The 22,400-nt window shown below is 43.9% G+C and overlaps 2 protein-coding genes across 2 annotated transcripts in view; one reads left to right on the top strand and one right to left on the bottom strand.

Annotated features, from left to right (window-relative positions):
- Positions 1 to 1,447, bottom strand: part of SNAP29 (synaptosome associated protein 29) — a 38,732-nt gene extending 37,285 nt beyond the window's left edge. Inside the window, exon 1 of the mRNA XM_056531927.1 lies at positions 1,419 to 1,447. The gene's annotated coding sequence lies outside the window, so the exon portion shown is untranslated. The remainder of the gene's footprint in view (positions 1 to 1,418) is intronic.
- Positions 1,448 to 1,500: 53 nt separating this feature from the next.
- PI4KA (phosphatidylinositol 4-kinase alpha) overlaps positions 1,501 to 22,400 on the top strand; it is a 145,449-nt gene continuing 124,549 nt past the window's right edge. The window contains exons 1-5 of the mRNA XM_056531869.1: positions 1,501 to 1,697; positions 10,737 to 10,853; positions 13,297 to 13,390; positions 19,969 to 20,057; positions 20,859 to 20,931. Coding sequence (XP_056387844.1) covers positions 1,593 to 1,697; positions 10,737 to 10,853; positions 13,297 to 13,390; positions 19,969 to 20,057; positions 20,859 to 20,931 — 478 coding nt within the window. The 5' untranslated portion in view covers positions 1,501 to 1,592. The remainder of the gene's footprint in view (positions 1,698 to 10,736; positions 10,854 to 13,296; positions 13,391 to 19,968; positions 20,058 to 20,858; positions 20,932 to 22,400) is intronic.

Genomic DNA, 22,400 nt, shown 5'->3' on the forward strand with positions numbered 1-22,400 from the left:
ACTAAATTCTGCCCAATATGAGAGCAACATACACATCCAAATAACATCACTCCCCTCCCTCCATCCTCCACCATACAGTCCCATGTAAATATCATCACTCCCCGCCTTTCATCCTCCTCCATACAGTCCCATGTAAATAACATCACTCCCCTCCCTTCATCCTCCACCATACAGTCCCATGTAAATAACATCACTCCCCTCCCTTCATCCTCCACCATACAGTCCCATGTAAATAACATCACTCCCCTCCTTTCATTCTCCACCATACGGTCCAATGTAAATAACATCACTCCCTCCTTTCATCCTCCTCCACCATACAGTCCCATGTAAATAACATCACTCCCCTCCTTTCATTCTCCTCCACCATACAGTCCCATGTAAATAACATCACTCCCCTCCTTTCATCCTCCTCCACCATACAGTCCCATGTAAATAACATCACTCCCCTCCTTTCATTCTCCTCCACCATACAGTCCCATGTAAATAACATCACTCCCCTCCTTTCATTCTCCACCATACAGTCCCATGTAAATAACATCACTCCCTCCTTTCATCCTCCTCCACCATACAGTCCCATGTAAATAACATCACTCCCCTCCTTTCATTCTCCTCCACCATACAGTCCCATGTAAATAACATCACTCCCCTCCTTTCACCCTCCTCCACCATACAGTCCCATGTAAATAACATCACTCCCCTCCTTTCATTCTCCTCCACCATACAGTCCCATGTAAATAACATCACTCCTCTCCCTTAATCCTCCTCCACCATACAGTCCCATGTAAATAACATCACTCCCCTCCACCATACAGTCCCATGTAAATAACATCACTCACCTCCCTTCATCCTCCACCATACAGTCCCATGTAAATAACATCACTCCCTTCCCTTCATCCTCCACCATACAGTCCCATGTAAATAACATCACTCCCCTCCCTTCATCCTCCACCATACAGTCCCATGTAAATAACATCACTCCCCTCCTTTCATTCTCCTCCACCATACAGTCCCATGTAAATAACATCACTCCCCTCCTTTCACCCTCCTCCACCATACAGTCCCATGTAAATAACATCACTCCCCTCCTTTCACCCTCCTCCACCATACAGCCCCATGTAAATAACATCACTCCTCTCCCTTCCTCCTCCACCATACAGTCCCATGTAAATAACATCACTCCCCTCCTTTCATCCTCCTCCACCATACAGTCCCATGTAAATAACATCACTCCCCTCCTTTCATCCTCCTCCACCATACAGTCCCATGTAAATAACATCACTCCCTCCTTTCATCCTCCTCCACCATACAGTCCCATGTAAATAACATCACTCCCCTCCACCATACAGTCCCATGTAAATAACATCACTCCCTCCCGTCTCCCCGTGCAGCCTGTCACTTCCCCCTGCTCTGTAGCATACACTTGTCATAGTTCCTGTTTCAAATCTGTAACCTGGGAGACCCCTCCCCTCCCCCATAAGCCCCGCCCCTCGCCGTGACATCATACCCACTAGGAGCGACTCCACTCTGGCCTCTACCGTCATGTGACTTGGTTATGTTGAGCGTTGACGTCATCTGACGGCTCCGGGAGGAACATGGCGACCAAGGGGGGCAGCAGTAGTTCCCGGGGGTTTTATTTTAACACCGTGCTGTCCCTTGCCCGCTCCCTGGCAGTGCAGAGGCCGGCGGCCCTGGAGAAGGTAAGCCGGGGCGCTGCGGAGGGGAAGTTACTGAAGGGGGAATCACCGGGGGGGAGGGGTGGTAACCCTTTATCTGCCGTTTTTGTTGTTCTCCAGGCAGGGGAGCTGTCAGAGTGGGAGAGGGATTCTGTCTACATGTCACTGAATGGAGGAGCTGTCACTGAGCGAGTCCATTCATTGCTTCTACTATTCATCGTCTGGCACTGAGCATTATATAGCTTCTTGTAGTCCATAGGGATAACTATATGTTCGGATCTGCTGTAACTATTGCTCTGCAATGCAAGTCTTTGGATAGCATTTGCCCCGCAATGATTGCTGGGAGATTTCAGCTCCAGAACTGTGGATGCAGCAGTAGGACAAGAGCAGTAGAAGTAATACAATATATATTTACTTACAGTAGTTGCTATATTCTATAAGGCTCAGTTCACATGTGCATTGGAGGGCCATTCCAGAGCTCCACCACAGTCCATTCCAGACACAACAAAGCTGGACGGCCCCCAGCTCAACGGGTCCCATTGACTTTAAATGGGGTCTATATGGGGACAGAAGACAGGACAGCACCCACCATGCAATGTAGGCCGGTACGCCATCGGCCTACCAGCTTGAGGAAGCACATAAGAGCGTGAAACAGTCTGTCCCGGTCCTGTCCCCTGCCTCCACCATCACATCTGCCTGTCACCTCCGAGATGCTTGAATAAAGTTATGTTGGATGGTGAGTGCTGTCCTGTCTTCTGTCCCCATATAGTTACATTGATACTCAGTGGACATTGCACCGCCGGCACCCACTACATAGCGGGCGACCCTGTTCTGTCCCTCCGTTACCTGATAATTTAGTGCCCTAGTCCTGCAAGTGCTGGGCCATTTCTGCTTGTTCTCTGCATACTTTAAAGGGGTTATCCAGGAAAAAACTTTTTTTTATATATATCAACTGGCTCCAGAAAGTTAAACAGATTTGTAAATTACTTCTATTAAAAAATCTTAATCCTTTCAGTACTTATGAGCTTCTGAAGTTGAGGTTGTTCTTTTCTGTCTAAGTGCTCTCTGATGACACGTGTCTCGGGAACCGCCCAGATTAGAAGCAAATCCCCATAGCAAACCTCTTCTAAACCGGGTGTTTCCCGAGACATGTGTCATCAGAGAGCACTTAGACAGAAAAGAACAACCTCAACTTCAGAAGCTCATAAGTACTGAAAGGATTAAGATTTTTTAATAGAAGTAATTTACAAATCTGTTTAACTTTCTGGAGCCAGTTGATATATAAAAAAAAGTTTTTTTCCTGGATAACCCCTTTAAAGGGGTTTAACTGGTGCCAGAAAGTTAAGCAGATTTGTAAATTACTTCTATTTAAAAATCTTAATCCTTCCAGTACTTATCAGCTGCTGTATGTTCCAGAGGAAGTTCTTTTCTTTTTGAATTTCCTTTCTGTCTGACCACAGTGCTCTCTGCTGACACCTCTGTCCATTTTTGGAACTTTTCAGAGCAGAAGCAAATCCCCATAGCAAACCTATCCTGCTCCGGACAGTTTAAAAATGGACAGAGGTGTCAGCAGAGAGCAATATGGTCAGACAGAAAAGAAATACAAAAAGAAAATAACTTCCTATGAAGCATACACCAGTTGATAACTACTGGAAGGATTAAGATTTTTTTAAATAGATGTCATTAACAAATCTGTTTTAACTTTCTGGCACCAGTTTAAAAAATGTTTTTCAGTGGAGTACCCCTTTAAATTGTGTCTATCTGGTTTTCCGTCAGTGTCCAATGTTTTGTAACATTGGACAGTAATTTTTTTCTCCGTTCATGTCCCATCATTTGAACATATTCTGGAAACGGAGCTTTGATGTAGATGTAAACATGCTGTTCCAGCCATTATGACTATTTAGGTTTTGTTTGTTATTGAATATGCATTATTGGTCACCTCTTTGACTACCTTCAGAGGGGCGGGGATCACAACTTTATTTACTTTTTGGGTGATAGATTCTTGAGGACTGTCACTGTTGGGAATGCCCATATGTCCTCAAAGAAAAGTCTAAAGCAGTGGTCTTCAACCTGCGGCCCTCCAGATGTTGCAAAACTACAACTCCCAGCATGCCCGGACAGCCGTTGGCTGTCCGGGCATGCTTGGAGTTGTAGTTTTGCAACATCTGGAGGGCCGCAGGTTGAAGACCACTGGTCTAAAGATTTACCGCTCCGAGGACTCATTTGGATTGTACTACTACTACTTTAAGTGTGCATGTATCTACCTTTTGGGGTTGGGAGTTGTAACTCCCACTAGTGTTGTCATATAGGATGGCTGGTGCTATGTATTAGCAAACTGCAAGTATCTTTAGTTTACACCAACTTTTCAGGATTAGTTGGTGTATGTACGTAAACATTACCACTATGTATAGCTGTTTTATAACTTTTGTGTGGAATTTTTTTGTTTTTGTCCAGTTTTCTTCTCAGCAGGATTCGTCTTTAACTTTCAGTTGGTCCTGTGCTAGTGGGTAGGCTCTAGCTGCTTTGATGGCTTCTGTACACTGTGCATGCACAGGAGAGGGAATTCTACTCCTGTATATCTATATAGCACACCCTTAGAAGCAGTAGCAGCATAGATGACATTATAGAGCAGTACTTAGTATAATAAGCTGAGAATTAAAGGGGTATTCCAGGAAAAAACTTTTTTTATATATATCAACTGGCTCCAGAAAGTTAAACAGATCTGTAAATTACTTCTATTAAAAAATCTTAATCCTTTCAGTACTTATGAGCTTCTGAAGTTAAGGTTGTTTTCTGTTTAAGTAATCTCTGATGACACGTGTCTCGGGAACCGCCCAGTTTAGAAGCAAATTCCCATAGCAAACCTCTTCTAAACTGGGCGTTTCCCGAGACACGTGTCATCAGAGAGCACTTAGACAGAAAAGAACAACCTAAACTTCAGAAGCTCATAAGTACTGAAAGGATTACGATTTTTTTAATAGAAGTAATTTACAAATCTGTTTAACTTTCTGGAGCCAGTTGATATATAAAAAAAGTTTTTTCCTGGATAACCCCTTTAAACTGTCAATCACTGTCTCTCTCTTTTTTTTTTTTTTTCCCCCTTAATCCGCTTTCCATCGACTTTTATAGGCAGCTGTAACCTGTTTTTTCATTGAATGTATCCATCTGAGAGACAAAGTTGAGCTGCTTTTGTAAAGTGCATGAGTTTAGGAGGTTGAAAAAGGAAAGGAAGACTGATAATTGGAAAAAGAGGCACTCTTCCCTGATCAGATTATATAGTTTCTTATGTTTGCTTCTACTAATACAGTGCCTATTAATAATTGTCTGCTTTTACTATAAATAAAACTGATATTAAACCTGCCATATTGTTAGCCTTGTGTAGATTGACTTGTATCCTTTTGGTTTTTGGTATAGAAAGTGTTGCTAGATTGAAAAAAATTTTTTTTTTTCATATCAACTGTCTCCAGAAAGTTAAACAGATTTGTAAATTACTTCTATTAAAAAATCTTAATCCTTCCCATACTTATTAGCTGTTGAAATTTAGTTGTTCTTTTCTGTCTGACACCTCTGTCTGTCTCAGGAACTGTCCAGAGCAGGATAGGTTTGCTCTGGGGACTTGCTGCTACTTTGGACAGTTCCTGAGACAGACAGAGATGTCAGCAAAGAGCACTGTTGTCAGACAGAAAAAGAACAACTCAACTTTAGTAGCTAATAAGTACCGGAAGGATTAAACATTTTTAATAGAAGCAATTTACAAATCTGTTTAACTTTCTGGAGCCAGTTGATATGAAAAATTGTTTTTTCATGGAATACAACTTTAATGCTAGGATTTTTTCATTGGAAAAAACTCTACTTTGATCCTGCTGAGGATCTTTATCACTACCTGGACTTCATCATTGCTTCCTCCACTACCTGGATTACAGCATTACCACTCCTAATAGTCGCAGCACCGGTCTCAAGGGTTCTCTACTTACTTTATAAAGGGATTCTTACAGGGAATAATATACATCATAAATAGTGGTATTCCAGCAAAGGGATTTTATATAATGGAGTGAGAGATCTCCACTGGGAGATCACATTACATGCTGCCTATAAAAGTCTATGGAAGGGGTAAAGAGATACAACAGTAGTGAGTTTAAAGATCAGAAGCAGAGCTTGATTCACAGCTTACACAACTGAAAACTACAGCTGGAGCCTGCAGAGGGGAAAACAGGTAAAAATGCCATATACAAGTAATATATAAATCTTTAAACTATTGCATACAGGACTGAATCAGGGAACTTTCCAGTAATGTTTTATGTTGTGGAGTTTAGCTTCTTACTGTTATATAATACTCCTGCTGGCTGGGCTCATGTACTGTAGCAGTTGGTGGTTATAAAACTCTTCCAGGTTAGATATGTGATACGCAAACAAGTGTGCCCTATCTGTGCCCTCATCCATCTTATCTTATTAGCAGCCCAGAAAGTGACATTACCTAATAAGTGAAGACAAGTTATACAAAGAGCCTGAAATATCAAAGGAGATGTCCGGTGCAGACTTTTCCTATTCTATCCTGCCCGTGCTGCAAAAAAAGAGAAAACAAACTTTCACTTAGCTTCCTACGTTCTCCCAGAGCTCCGCAACAGCTGATTGGTCGGCCGGAGCATCGCTACGGCCGCTGATAGGCTGAAGTGCCGTGTGACTTACCGGGCTAAGGGAACTAGTAAGTAAACAGTCCGGCCAACCGATCAGCTGTTGCGGAGCTCCGGGGGAACGTGGGAAGGTAAGTGAAAGTTTGTTTTAATTTTTTGCAGCCCGGGCATAATGGAATAGGAATAGTCCGCACCGGACATCTCCTTTTAAAATCTATGCAGGACTTCTACATTTTGATGACATGTTTCTTTTTGGATTTGACTGCACTATTTTCCTCTAAGTATAAGTAGTGTCAAATAGCCTAAAGAGAGATTTCTGTATTTCCTACTAATGTATTTAAAGGGGTACTCCATTTCATTTTATTTTTTTAAATCAACTGGCTCCAGAAAGTTAAACAGATTTGTAAATTACTTCTATTAAAAAATCTTAAAGGACAACTGTAGAAAATGTTTTATATATGCCTGTGCCCGGGCCTCAAAAATAAACAAAATAAAGTCATACATACCTTCCTACGAGCCCCCGTTGGTCCGGCACAGGCCTCATGGTCCAGCAGTGCTGACGTCATTCCACTTCCTGGGGACGCCGCAGAGCCGTCGGCGTATCACCGGCCGCAGCGATGTCCCGCCCCGGCCTGTGATAGGCTGAGCCCAGTCATGTAAGGAGCTCTGGCCCAGCCTATCACAGGCCGTGGCGGGACATCGCTGCGGCCGGTGATACGCCGACGGCTCTGCGGCGTCCTTGTCTACAGGAAGTGGAATGAGGTCAGCACTGCCGGTCTGTGAGGCCTGTGCCGGACCAACGGGGGCTCGTAGGAGGGTATGCATGACTTTATTTTTGAGGCACGGGCATATATAAAAGTGTTCTATTCCATTTGTCCTTTAATCCTTCCAGTACTTATCAGCTGCTGAATACTACAGAGGAAATTATTTTATTTTTTGAACACAGTGCTCTCTGCTGACATCACAAGCACAGTGCTCTCTGCTGACATCTCTGTCCATTTTAAGAACTGTCCAGAGCAGCATATGTTTGCTTTGGGAATTTTCTCCTACTCTGGACAGTTCTTAAAATGGACAGAGATGTCAGCAGAGAGCACTGTGCTTGTGATGTCAGCAGAGAGCACTGTGTTCCAAAAAGAAAAGAATTTTATTTGTAGTATTCAGCAGCAAATAAGTACAAGAAGGATTAAGATTTTTTTTAATAGAAGTACTATACAAATCTGTTTATATTTCTTGCACCAATTGATTTAACCTTTTAACCCCTAAAGGACACAACCAGTTTTGACCTTGAGACCAATTTAAAGGAGTGGAAAACATTATATATATATATATATATATATAGATATATATATATATATATATATATATATATAATTTTTTTTTTTTTTAAATCAACAGGTGCCAGAAAGTTAAACAGCTTTGTAAATGACTCCTATTAAAAACCTTTACCCTTCCATTACTTATTAGCAGCTGTATACTACTGAGGAAATTCTTTTCTTTTTGAATTTCTTCTTTATCTTGTCCACAGTGTTCTCTGCTGACACCTCTGTCCGTGTCAGGAACTGTCCAGAGCAGAATAGGTTTGCAATGGGGATTTTCTTCTGCTCTGGACAGTTCCTGATACCGGCATCAGGTGTCAGCAGAGAGCACTGTGGACATGTTTCCTCTAGCGGTTAAAGGAAAACCCTATATAACCTGCTTGTGCTGGGTAATAACACACTTTCTGTAACATATTTAGCAGTGTCTCCCTGGATTGTTACTGCGGATGCGCAATTTTTTCACTTGTGCTATGTCACGGTTCCAAAATGTGGCGGGCGGTTCTAGCGGTCCCCTTGGGGTCTAGGTAACGCCCTATTGCACCAAGGATGCCCATTTGCATAGCTATAATAATTATTTATGTATACATACAAAACAAAAAAACAGAGGTACCATTGTGTTCAGTGCCACAAGCACTATCACTCAATAGAAACAGGTTGGTATAGTATAATCTGATGACTATTATTGTTTTTTAAATATGCCTAGGTAGAATGATAACACATAGAAATATAGGAATTCCATTGGGGATTTATCTGATTAACAAGGTAAGAGAAAGCGTTTGTAGGCACTAGGGAACACTTTTGGCTAAGCTGGGCCTCCTAATCCTATCCCACCCTGTACACACAAACAGTCCTTTGTCACCGAACAGAGCTGCTCAAATCCTTTTGGATTTATTAATATGTGACATTTATGTGTACCAAAAAATCCAGACTAGTTTGACATATTTAGCTTCATATTAAAAAATCTATTCTAAAGTCCAGGGCTGTAGATTGGACCTAAAATGCTTGACCTTGTGACCAAAAAGTATTACTTGTCTACTAATGTAGTTGACATAGGTGCCAAAGGTAGGTACTCGGTGACATTTTTAGCTTAGAGCACTAAAGTCCCTTTGGTAGTTAGAAACAGAAGTGCCGACATGCACACTCAGTTTTTTTTTTTTTGTCCAGCAGCGGCAAGGGTGTGTCTTTATTATGTTAATATTAAAATGGTACAGAGACAACGCGTTTTGGGTCTTAGTCTCCCAAGATTATAGACCATAATTGTCTGTTTCAAATCCTGTGATGTTTTATTACATCCTAATGGGGGAAGAGTCATTAGAAATATAGTTTTATTTTACTATTATGTTAGCTGGCCACTAGCTATTCTGGTCTTTCTAATACAGGGGTCCCTCAAGTTACAATATTAATTGGTTCTGGGACGACCATTGTATGTTGAGACCAGAACTCTATGGAAACCTGGTAATTGGTTCTAAAGCCCCAAAATGTCATCCAAAAATAGGAAAAAGTGAGGATTAAAGAAAAATAAGTAGATAACTAATACAGATAAAGCAAATCCTTACATATAAAAGGAAGAAAGATCTGCTGGGAGCTGTAAATCACTGTCTATGTCAGTGTTTCCCAACCATGGTGCCTCCAGCATTTGCAAAACTACAACTCCCAGCATTCATATATTTCATACAGCTATTTAAATGTTTTAACTCAAACTTAACCAATCTTTAGCATCTAACATGGAATTTTATGTAAATGTGTATTTAATATCAATGTGTCATTGCAATTTGTAGATACAGTGAATACATTTCTCACATTTTTGTAAAAAAAATTATTCTATATATTTATGTGACAACACTGAAGAAATGACACATTTGTGTCCCCAGTGTTTAATACAGTAGTCCCTCAAGTTACAATATTAATTGGTTCCAGGACGACCATTGTATGTTGAAACCATTGTATGTTGAGACCAGAACTCTATGGAAACCTGGTAATTGGTTCTGAAGCCCAAAATGTCATCCAAAAATAGGAAAAAGTGAGGATTAAAGAAAAATAAATAGAAAAACTAATATAGATAAATCAAGTCCTTACATATAAAAGTAAGAAAGATCTGCTGGGAGATGTAAATCACTGTCTAATTCAGTGTTTCCCATCCATGGTGGCTCCAGCTTTTGCAAAACTACAACTCCCAGCATGCCCGGACAGCCAAAGGCTGTCCGGGCATGCTGGGAGTTGTAGTTTTGCAACAGCTGGAGGCACCCTTGTTAGGAAACACTGGTCTATGTAGAGAACAGGAGTCTCTTCAGGGTCCTGTACAGTACACGCAATGTCCTAAAAAAAATTAAAATGGAGTCGCCCTTACTTGGTTCAAAAGGAGCAGCTAACCTTGGCATAGGTTAAAAGTAGTACCTCCCTGTACTGTAGGGGGCGCTAACAGACAGCCAGTAAATGCATGCACTTTAGGAATACAGGGGTTTTACCAGTGAAATGTCCATTCTGATTGGTCAGTTCTTCCATCCATTGACACATTTCGTAGATTCCATAGCATTGTATGTTGAGTCTGGTTTCAAGTTACAATGGTCCAGAAAAGACCATTGTATGTTGAAACTATTGTATGTTGAGGCCATTGTAAGTGTAGGGATCACCGTATATGTATAGCGCCGACATAATCATTTTGGATGTGTTGACCTCATTTGTTAAAGTTGTGCAATTAACACCTATAAAACAAGCTAATTAGAACCAAAATGTTAGTAGTCAGGTAGAATAGAATCCTTTTTGATCAGAAAATGACCGATTGACACTTCCCAATAGAAACCGGCACAGAATGTTCATGCAGTACAGTGACCTGCTTCACCTGCTTGCTGATACGTTATACAAATGATGTCGCACAACCTACACGGTTGGCTTGCAGCTGTTTTTAACCCTTTCTTGTCCAATTTAATTTTTCCCTCTTGCGGTGGTGTTGCCACAGCATTCACAACTACCCGAGCTGGTCTAAGAATAACCTATCTGCCTGTGGTCATACCGAATCAGCTATATTGTGGTGGTTCTATACGATTTGCATATTTACAGGTTTTAATGTATTTTAAGTCCAAATGTGTAAACAAACATCCCGCTGTCTTTTCCAACAGGTGCAGAAGTTGCTATGTATGTGCCCCGTTGATTTTCATGGAGTGTTTCAACTGGACGAGAGGCGCAGAGATGCCCTTATTGCTTTGGGAATTTTCCTGGTTGAATCTGATCTTCAGGTACGATGAGAAATACTGTTCACATTGCTGTGCAAAAATGTCATAACAAGGAGATTAGCTGATCACTGGAAGTTCTGATCCTGACAACAGCTTATTGTGTGGGGGAAACTGTAGTTTCCCCGCACCATGGAAGCCATTTAGATAAATGCCCATCCATATAATGGAAGGACAGCTTGTGTCTGCTGGAACGCCACACACTCGTACAAATCAAATCTCCATTCTGACTCATAAAAGGGGATCCCGTAGGGACCTCAGTCTAAATAAGGACTTTGGTTTAAAGGGGTACTCCGGTGAAAACCTTTTTTCTTTTAAATCAACTGGTGGCAGAAAGTTAAACATATTTGTAAATTACTTCTATTAAAAAATCTTAATCCTTCCAGCACTTATTAGCTGCTGAATGCTACAGAGGAAATTCCTTTCTTTTTGGAACACTGATGACATCACGAGCACAGCGCTCACTGCTGACATCTCTGTCCATTTTAGCAACCATGCATAGCAGATGCATGCTAAGGGCAGCATGGTGGCTCAGTGGTTAGCACTACTGCCTTGCTAGTGCTGGGGACTTGGGTTCAAATCCCACTAAGGACAACAATAAATAAAGTGTTATTATTATTATTATTATAATAATAACGTCAGCAGAGAGAACTGTGCTCGTGATGTCATCAGAGAGCATTCCAAAAAGAAAAGAATTTCCTCTGTAGTATTCAGCAGCTAATAAGTACAGGAAGGATTAAGATTTTTTAATAGAAGTCATTTACAAATATGTTTAACTTTCTGCCACCAGTTGATTTAAAAGAAAAAAGGTTTTCACCGGAGTACCCCTTTAACGTGTTCATAAAATAGTGCCAGTTGATTTATCCCTACAGGGTACTTACTTCTCCGAGATTATTATGCATAGTTATGCTAGCCATCATAATGTCCATTCATATATACACATATAAGAGTACAATACAATGTGCCTTTATAATATTCAACACTTATCTCCTCTACGATCTTCCATTGTTTTCTATCCCACTAATGGGATTAGAGATGAGCGAACTTACAGTAAATTCGATTCGTCACGAACTTCTCCGCTCGGCGGTTGCTGACTTTTCCTGCATAAATTAGTTCAGCTTTCCGGTGCTCCGGTGGGCTGGAAAAGGTGGATACAGTCCTAGGAAAGAGTCTCCTAGGACTGTATCCACCTTTTCCAGCCCACGTGAGCACCTGAAAGCTAAACTAATTTATGCAGGAAAACTCATCAACTGCCGAGCCGAGAAGTTCGTGACGAATCGAATTTACTGTAAGTTCGCTCATCTCTAAATGGGAAGTATGCAGCCAAGCCCTAATTTGGATTTATAGGAACTCCATGTGCTGCTGTATATAGCTTCTTTGAGGCAATGCTCTAGGTATATTGTTTGCCCACAACTAGATAGATTTTTTTGCCAAAAAATGGAAGCACAGCTGGTCTGACCTTGGTTCAGATTTGCTGCAGAAATACTTTGGATTTTACTTCCTGCCATTGATTTCAGTGATATGTGGAAGGTTTTAAAATCTGCACCACAGACCAGTTTGTGTCAAGAAAATGTACACTGTGTGTAAAGGAAATTTAAAGGGGTACTCCGGGGAACTAAACCCATAGCTCATCCTTTCCCTCTCACCAACCTATGTATTTGTCTAAATATCATTCATTAGCTATATATAGAGCAGTTTCCCTCTTTCAGCATTCACTTACATGCAGGGAGTGAGAGAAAAACGTAATTCTTAGATCCACCTTGTCTCCTCAGTGAGACCTAGCCCACTCCTTTCAAGACAACGCCATGTGATTTCAGTCTGGTCTAGAGCTCTGGCTGTACAGCCACACCTCCCCTCCCTGTGAGAGGAGCTTGTGAGCCATGAGAGAAGCTCAGAGAAGATTCTGTGTCATAAGATCTACACAGGAAAACTGCAGTTTATAACTGACTGTTGCTATTCAGAGCACAGCATGATTTATTGCTGGAGGAAGAATAGTCTGAAAGAAAAGACTTGTACAGTGTGTGTGTGCTGAAGTGTAAGCAAGCACCAGATAGTGAAAGCAGCATTACACAGAGCTACACTGACTTCTTGGAGTTGTTGTCTGTGCTGTAAGCAAGTAAAAAGAATATTTAGGAGACATCTGGGGCCAAAGGAGCTGCCAAAATCACATGAATAACTACAATGGACACAGAACAGGTATTGTGGTGGCTTTAGAGCATTTTTATTTTTCTTAACTTCCTTGGAGTACTCCTTTTTAAAAGAAAAAAATATCTGCAGCAAATCTGTGGAGTGTGCTTTTACCCTAGCACAGATCCATACAATGAACTGAATCCGTAATACAGCATTGTGCATGAGCCCTAATAGGAACTTACTTGTGGACATCCATTTTAATATAGCTGCCTTTCCTGGGTTAAAGTCATGTATTACTATTATTTATCTGTGTTTTCAGCACAAAGAGAATATTGTACCGTATCTCCTGAGGCTGCTGAGGGGTCTTCCGAAAGTACTATGGCTAGAGGAGAGCACATCTCGAAAAAACAAGGGTATGTTTATTTATACCACCATGTGAGATTATACTTGCCAGTATTTGCCAATCTAATCTAATATAAATATATATATATATATATATATATATATATATATATATATATATATACACTTTGTAATATTTACTTATATTGACATCATTACTATTTAGATTAATCACAAATAAACTTTTCTTTTTCGGCTCCATTGGGGGACACGTGAGTATATGCTGCTGCCACTAGGAGGCTTGACACTAGGCAACAAAAGAAAGTCAGCCCCTCCCAGCAGGATGTATACCAGGGCTCAGGTCCTGCAGGAATGCATGGGAACTGAGTTTGTGCACTTTTTCCACAGCAGGAACACCGTTCCCATTAGCTGGAGTCCTGCGGTGCCAGCTTTTGAGAGGAAATCTTGGGTGAGTTTCCACACTTTTTTTCCCCAGGACTTGACCCCTGATATGTACCCCACCTACACACTCTGATCTATCAGTTTTAGCTTAGTGTCCGTAGGAGGCAGACATAGGTCTGGAGTTCTCCAAACCTGGTTGTTTGTTTTCTTAATTTTTTAGTTTAGGGACGTGTATTTAGATTTTCTCTCCATTTTATTTACCTCTTTTTAGGTGGGGTTTCAGGAGCATAGCGTTCACTGTTTCCCCATTTGCGAAGATGGGGCACAGGCATCGAGTTATGCACTGTCAACCCCTTCTCGCCACCGGTCAGCACCTGGGGTTGTACCTTTGGGTCCCCCTTCCTTCCCTGCTCATCTCGCTGTTTCAGCCCGGCATGATGTAGGTGTATGATAGCTGGCTGAAGACTTCAATAGATAAGTTTTTCCAGGACAAGGTGAGTATTCCTTCTCCCTCCCTCTTTTTTCCAGGAATCTATCTTTTATCAGGATTCTTAACCTCTGTAGCCCCCCTGTTTTTGGCCCACTCCTTTTTATTCATTCTGGGGACAGTTTCCTTCTCGGCCATTCTGAATATAGGGGACAGAAACAGTGGTGCAGGTCATCTTTTTTCAGTTTTTTACATTATTCAGGGCATTTTTACAGCCCTATTTCTCTATGCGCAGCCGACCAGCATATTACTTTTGCTTCGACCGCCTCCACGCGTGAGGATACCGGGGCGCTGGGGGTTCTGTTTGCTGTCAGCTGCGCTGCTTGCGCACGACCGGCAGCCTTTTTCTCTTCTCCATTTTCCTTTTTGCTTTCTTTTTTTGCTTACACAATGTCCAAACTCAGAACCGAACCCACCCACCAGACAGGCCACTGTGGCCTTGGTCACTTATTACGCTTGTGTGGGCTGCAAATCAAAAATGCCTTGTGGTTCTGCTGAACCTACCTGTCCTGCCTGCCCCGGCCCTCCTTGTGTTTCTTTTCAGGACATTCCGCCAGAATCTGTGGGCTCTGCTCCGAGCCCCCCCCGGAATGGTTTTTTTTCCCTCTGTCTGTTTCCGACCTGGCACGGGTTTCCCTTTCCGTGGTGACTGTATTGGATAGTCTTCCTTACGCCAGCCCTCCAGAGAGGCACCCTAGGGGTGCTCTGGCTCATCTCCAGAATCCGGAGCCAGGGACAGGCGCTCTCCTCAGAGGTCTCGTTCCTCCTCCCTGGCCCCACGGAAGTGCCCTTGCTCTATGGGACTCTCTCCTGGTCGCCATCCTAGGTCTGCGTACCAGGTCTGTTTCACCTTCGTCTAAGGCTGCCTCCACCCGCTCCCACTTTCCTGAGGAACTGGAAGATGAGGCGTCAGGTTCTGCCTCTGATCCAGAGGACCGAGCCAGCGTGTCCGACATGGTATCAGTCATCAGGGACACCTTTCATATAGAGGACTTCGGACCCAGCTCCAGAAGTTTTCTGTTACCGTCGCTCGCCTATGGTATTCAGCTCTCGTGCTGAATTTGACACCTTACTGGAAACAGCATGGAAGCATCCAGACAAACACTTTCAGGGGACTAAGAAAGTTCGGGCACAGTTTCCCTTTGTCCAGGACCTCTCCCTTTGCAAAATGGACTTCTCCGCCGGCTGTGGATCCTCCGGTTTCCTGCCTGTGGAAATAGACTACTCTACCTTTGGCGGATGCTGCATCCTTTAGGGACCCGGCAGACAAGAGGATTGAAAATCTGGCCAAATTCGCCTTTGAAGCATTGGGTTCATCTTTGCCTCCTGCCTCTGCTTGGGTGTCTAAAGCCCCTTCTGTCTGGGCTTCCCAGCTCTGCCAGGGCATTTTGTCTGGGGCCCCTTCGGAAGATTTAGCGTATCTTGCACTTCAACTCTCCAATGCTGGGGACTACTTGTGCTCTGCTTCTCTGAAGTCTGCCCGTTGTACGGCTTTTGCCACAGGTAACCTGGTGGTGATTCGTCGCTCCATGTGGCTCAAGGCCTGGGATGCCGATGCCGCTTCCAAGAAATCTCTCACTGAGCTTCCCTTCTCTGGGACCCTACTCTTCGGGAAACGCCTGGATGAGATTATTTCTAAGGGTACTGGAGGTAAGAGATCCTTATTACTGCAGAACAAGTCTCGCCGTACCGATTCCTGCAGGCAATTTACCTCCTTTTGGTCCTTTGGCTCGGGTTGAGCATCCAGACAAGCACCCTCACAGGATAAAAAGACCCCTTCCTTCAAGGCCTGTCCCTCCTGGAAGTTGGATAACCGTTCCGGCACCCGTAAGCCTCCCTCCGCCTGAAGGGACGCCCGCACCCAAACACTATTTTCGGGTGGGAGGTTGTCTGTCCCTGTTCCTTGGATGTTTGGTCTGCACACATGCAGGACTCTTGGGTCCGAGATGTCCTTTCTGACGGCTATCTGAGTTTGCTTCCCTTTTCAATCCCGCTCTCCTTCTTTAGCAGTGGCCTTTTGGGTCGCGCTTTGGACCCTTCTCACTCAGGGAGTGAATGTCCCAGTTCCTCCCAAGGAGAGTTTTTTGGGGTTCTATTCCAACCTGTTTGTTGTCCCCAAGAATGGGGGCGCCGTCCGCCCGATCCTGGCTCCTCAATCGTCATCTACTCCTGCGTCATTTTTGTATGAAGTCTCTCCGTTCATGGATCAGGGTGACTTTCTTTTCTCAGTGGATATCTGAGACCCTTACCTTCACATCCCCATTTTTCAGCGCTATCTCCGCTTCGCATTTCCGGAGGGCCATTTTCAGTTTGTGGCCCTTCCTTTTGGGCTAGCCACAGCCCTCAGGGTCTTCACCAAGTTCCTGGCGGCAGTGATCGCCATACTGCAAGCCTTGGGTGTGTCCGTGATCCCCTACCTAGACGACCTCCTGGTCAAGGCTCCAACCAAGGCCCAGAATCAAGAGAGTCTCCGTCTCACTCTTCAGACCTTGTCCCGTTTCGGCTGAATGGTCAACCAGGACAAGTCCAACCTGATTCTCATCCAGTCTCTGATCTTCTTGGGACCGATCGAATTCGGCTTCTGCCAGACAAGCGCCACGCTCTTTTATCAGGAGTTCTTCTTCGCCGACATCTTGTTCCAATTTCCATTCGGTTCTGCATGGAAGTCCTGGGTAGGATGATGGCGGCCATTGAAGCCGTTCCCTTCACCCAGTTTCATTGTCGACCTCTTCAAATTTCTCTTCTGTCCCGGTTGGACAAGTCTCCGCTGTCCCTCGGTCACAGGATCATTCTTCCTACCAGGACTCGACAGTCCCTCTTGTTGTGGCTTTGGTCCCCTCTTATTCAACAGGGACGATCCTTTCTGCCCCTCCACAGGCAGGTCATCTGGATGGATGCCAGTCTCAGCAGTTGGGGGGGAGTCTTTAGGGACCGGACAGTCCAGGGCCGTTGGTCCTCCCAGGAGGCTCTCCTCATCAACATCCTGGAACTTCAGGCAATTTATCTTTGCCTCCTTCATTGGGAGCGTCTTCTCCAGGACCGTCCTGTTCGTGTCCAGTCAGACAACTCCACGGCTGTGGCATCTGTCAATCGCCAGGGCGGCATTCGCAGTCCAGCAGCGATGGCCGAGGTATCCAGGATCCTCCTCTGGGCAGAACTCAGGGTTCCCTCCATCTCGGCGATTCACATTCCGGGAGTGGAAAATTAGGAGGCGGACTTCCTCAGTTGCTCCTCGGCGTGTCCAGAGGTGTTTGCGGAGATCTGCAACCTCTGGGGCACTCCGGACGTGGACCTCTTTGCGTCCCGCCACAACCAGAAATGTCCTTACTTTTTTGCGAAGTCCCAAGATCTTCTGGCCCTAGCCTTAGACACCCTAGTGATTCCCTGGTCGCACTTCGTCCTTCCTTATCTATTCCTTCCTCTTCCTCTCCTTCCCAGGGTCCTGAGGAAGCGCAAAGCGAAGGGCATCCCCGCCATTCTCGTGGCTCTGGACTGGCCGAGGAGAGCGGGGTACGCCGACTTAGTTGGACTAGTGGACGACGTATCACTGCGCCTCCCAGTTCGTCCTGACCTGCTCTCTCAGGGTCCCATTTGCCACCCCAATTTACTGTTGCTGCATTTGACGGTGTGGCGGTTGAGACCGCGGTTCTGAGGGCCAGGGGGTTCTCTCCCCAAGTGATCCGCACTTTGATCAAGGCGCGCAAGCCTTCCTCTGTGAAGATTTATCACCGTACTTGGCGGTACTACTTTCAATGGTGTGAATCTCACACCTTCTCCCCAGTTGTGTTCTCCCTCCCACGTCTTCTTTCCTTTTTACAGACTTGGCTGGAACAACGCATGGCTCCCAGTTCCCTTAAGGGGTCAGGTGTCTGCTCTCCTCTCTCTTAGCGTCCCCTGGCATCCGATTTTCACATCCGGACTTTTCTGCTGGGTGTTGCTCAAGCGACTCTGCCGTACAAATCACCTTCTTCCCCCGTGGGATCTGAATCTGGTTCTCATGGTTGTTTTCTGTCCAGTGCCGTCCTTCTTGCCTAAGGTGGTCTCCGCCATTCACTTCAACGAGGATATCGTCCTTCCGTCCTTTTGCCAACTCCGTCCCATCCCAGGGAATGTTTGCTTCATGGTCTTGATGTGGTACGGGTCATTCGGATATACCTTTCGGTCACCTCTTCCTTTCGCCAGTGTGACTCTTTTTATTTGTGCTTACAGAGGGTCGTTGTAAGGGACTTCCTGCTTCAAAGGCGACCATTTCACGGAGGATCCCTTCTGCCATCTCGGAAACTTACTGCTGCAAGGGGAAGACTCCTCCCTTCCAGGTCTCAATTATTCCACTCGTTCTGCCGGGGCTTCCTGGGCTTTCTGCAACAGGGCTTCGGCCTTGCAAATCTGTAAAGCGGCCACCCGGTCGTCCTTGCACACATTTACAAAACTTTACCAGTTGCATACCTTGGCATCAGCTGATGCTGGTTTGGGTCGCAAGGTGTTGCAGGCAAGGTGACCCAGCCTTCCACCTGAGTTAGGCTGGGTTCACACAACGTTTTCTTAAATACGGTTCCCGTATACGGTTTGGAGGAGGGGGGCAGGGCTTAATCGCGGCGCCCGCACTCAGCTGTATTTGGGAACCGTATTTAATGCAAGTCTATGAGCCGGAGTAAACCGCAGCCTTTTGCCTGCGGTCGGGAAACCGCGTACGGCCGAAAACGAAGCCGACGGGAGGCTGCGGTTCACTCCGGTCTGCTCATAGACTTGCATTAAATACGGTTCCCGAATATGGCTGAGTGCGGGCGCCTTGATTAAGCCCCGCCCCCCTCCTCCAAACCGTATACGGGAACCGTATTTAAGAAAACGTGGTGTGAACCCAGCCTTACTTGAGTTTTTTCCCACCCCGGGGACTGCTTTGGTATGTCCCACGGTCTCTGTGTCCCCAAATGGAGCCGAACGAGAAAAGTAGATATTTATGCTTACCATAAAATCTTTCTCGGAGGATCGATTGGGGGACACAGCACCCGCCCATTTGTTCTGGTGTCCTTGGTTCGGTTGCCTGTCCGAGGGTTGGTTCAGTTCATTTTTGCCTGTGGTTTTCTCAGACAATTACTGTTTTTCTTTACCTGTCAGTCCTCTATTACTGCTTTGGGACTAAACTGATAGCTCAGAGTCTGTAGGTGGGGTATATCCTGCTGGGAGGGGCCGACTTTCTTTTGTTGCCTAGTGTCAAGCCTCCTAGTGGCAGCAGCATATACCCACGGTCTCCCAATGGATCCTCTGAGAAAGAGATTTTACGGTAAGCATAAAAATCTACTTTTCTCCCTAAACAATAATATTTGTTTTTTGTAGAAGAGAATGTGAATGCATTGCATTAATTCATTTGTAGGTGAAAAACTTTCTGTGAGACCTGGAGCTTCTGTATACATTGCAGGCATTAAAGCTGTTGTTCGACAAAATAAAATTGTGTGTGTCCAAGCTCAGGTTGGGCTTAAGATTAAAAATATTAATTCTATACTCACCTGCTTGGTTCCCCTGCTATAATGTAATTTCTGTATCAAGGGTGCCTGTAACCTTAGAGTTTTTCCTTTTAGTGATGATTTATTGCTTATTCTGTTGTTAGGTAATAGTTGTTTGAATGGTGGGAGTTGGACCACATGGCCTTGCAATAGTCGGACCCCCACCATTCACAACCCCTGATATTTTTGATAAACATAGTGTTATGTTTTTTGTTTTTTTTTCTAGCATTTTAATCTTTTTCTTTTCACCCTGTAACAGGCATGCTTCCGGTAGCAGAGACATTCAGCTTCTGCCTTGTTACTTTACTCTCAGATGTTGCTCACAGAGATGAGACCTTCAGAAGACAGGTAAAGGTTTGGGTTGAAATTGAGTCTTGCAGTTAATGGAAGTGTTTAGTATACTAAGCTCCACAATGTTTGACTTACATTTTAAATGTTTGGCATCTGTTTTCTTCACAAAGTCTAGTCTGGAGACAGCTAGTGTTTTCTTCAAATGACCAGGAGCCCAGATTCTGAACCTGCAGTTCTAATGGGTTTTTGTGATAATTTTAATACAGAGTGGTCTGACTGGTGGGGAGGAGACCAAAATGATTTTGGGCATATTTACTACTGTCCTAGGCTAAGTTCACAAAGACATTGTGCTCTGTCCCTTTTAGGGCTTGTTTCGTTCTTTTTTTTTCTTTTCTTTTCTTCTTCTTCTTATGCTCAACGGCATCAAACAACAGGTTGGAGCACAATGGATGCATGCACTATTTTTTTTCTCCACTAAACTGCCATCATTCCAACGGACTTCCCTTGAAGCATCGTATATCGCGCTCGATTTGTGCCCAATTTGTTTTACATTTATATTGTGTTTAGACACTTTTGAGCTTTAAATGCAAAGATGTGACTTAGTGGGCAGTAACTACACAGGAAAGGGATGTAGCCGATGGTCTTCTGGGCATGTTAGGAGTTGTAGTTTTGCAACGTTGGGAAACACTGCTCTAAAGTATGCATGCATAATTTCCAAATGTGAAATGTTTTATAAAAAGACAAGAAAAATTAAATAAGTTAAACATCGAAGTACCTTGATATAATTTTTTTTTAACTGAAAGATATCTGCTTGGATTTTTTTTTCTCATATCCATTGCTTGTGCCATGTGTTCCCAGATATTAGAGACAATCCTAGATGTGATGCAATGTCTACTTGGAATGTGCCAGTCTGCACAAATCCAGGACAAAGGTAAGCTATTTGTATAAAGAGGCTTTGCAAATCAAATGCTTTTTCTGGCACACAAGCCCTCTTTAGTTTTGAAGTAGTGTCTACTGTGTTTCTGCCAAGTGCTCACCTTAAATATCTTTATGAAATACATCTTATATTTCTTTACCACTGTGTATAAAAACAAATCAAAAAACAATGCAGAAGATGCAAAGAGACACACATTTTGACTTTTCACTTATGTGTAAGAAGAAAAAAAAAGTTTATTTTAACCATAATTTACTGTACTGGATAGCCAAGGGTTGGAATCCATCTATGGGGGAAAAAAAAACATGCAAACATGAGGAGAATATACAAACCCCCATATTGATGTTGTCTTAGGTTGAACCAAGGACCCCAGTACTGCAAGGCAACCAAGTTAAACACTGCGCTACTAAGTGTTGTTCTAAACCATTGTAGTCTGTTATTGTGTGAGAGCTTGGAGCCACAGGCCATCCTTTGAGATTCTACTGGGTAGTTCCAAATTTGGTAACCACATTAGTGCCACAACTCCTTCACTGCAGTATGTGGCTCAATGATGTCTATATAAATGTAAGGAAAAAGGAAACCTATAGGTCTTATACAAATGATTATAAATACTTTAGGGTCAAAAAAAGACAAGTATTGTAGGACTGATTATCATTTTCCTGGTTATGCATTAAAGTGATGTAAAACCTTTTGGAGTTTAGAAGCCCCTACATCAGGCAGATGTAGAAATGAATGGTTGACCAAAGAGCACAACATGCAAAAGATTATAAATGGGGTGATATATGAAAAACATTAAAACTAAGGTTTATCATAACTTGGTATACTTGCTAGATGAAGAGGCCGTTGAGCTCTGAAAAGTGTTAGGCTGCATTCACACCACGTTTTGTACATACGGGTGCCGGATCCAGCGGGGGGAGGGGCAAACCGGGCGCTCCCATACCCCAGCGAATCAGGCCGTCACTCCATTTACGTTAATAAGCCGACCGGAGTCAAATGGTTACTCCGGACGGCTCAGTTTTGACCCGTATGCGGTTTTGGACCGGACCTAAAACTGTAGTATACTACGGTTTTAGGTCCGGTCACAAAACCGCATACAGGTCACCGTTTAACTCCGGTCGGCTCATTAAAGTAAATGGAGTCACGGGCTGATTCCCTCCCCAATCCCCCCCCCCGGCCGGATCCGGCACCCGTATGTACAAAACGTGGTGTGAATGCAGCCTTACTGCTATTTAGTAGTCCTGATCCCACTGTAATTGTGAATTATGGTGTAACTAATGCACTCCATCATAGTCTATGTAGCACGCCAGTCAGAATGGGTGACCGGCCGGGAAGTGAAGCATGTTGCACTAAGCTAGAGTTCACAATTGCTGCGGGTCTCAGGACTGAGACCCAGTGCAGTCTAAAGTTTTGACATGTTTGAAGGAGGAGAAGTAGTTTTACTAAATTACAGCAATGCTGTGTGTTTT

Source organism: Hyla sarda, chromosome 1 (assembly GCF_029499605.1).
Source record: "Hyla sarda isolate aHylSar1 chromosome 1, aHylSar1.hap1, whole genome shotgun sequence".
Taxonomy (NCBI): Eukaryota; Metazoa; Chordata; class Amphibia; order Anura; family Hylidae; genus Hyla; species Hyla sarda.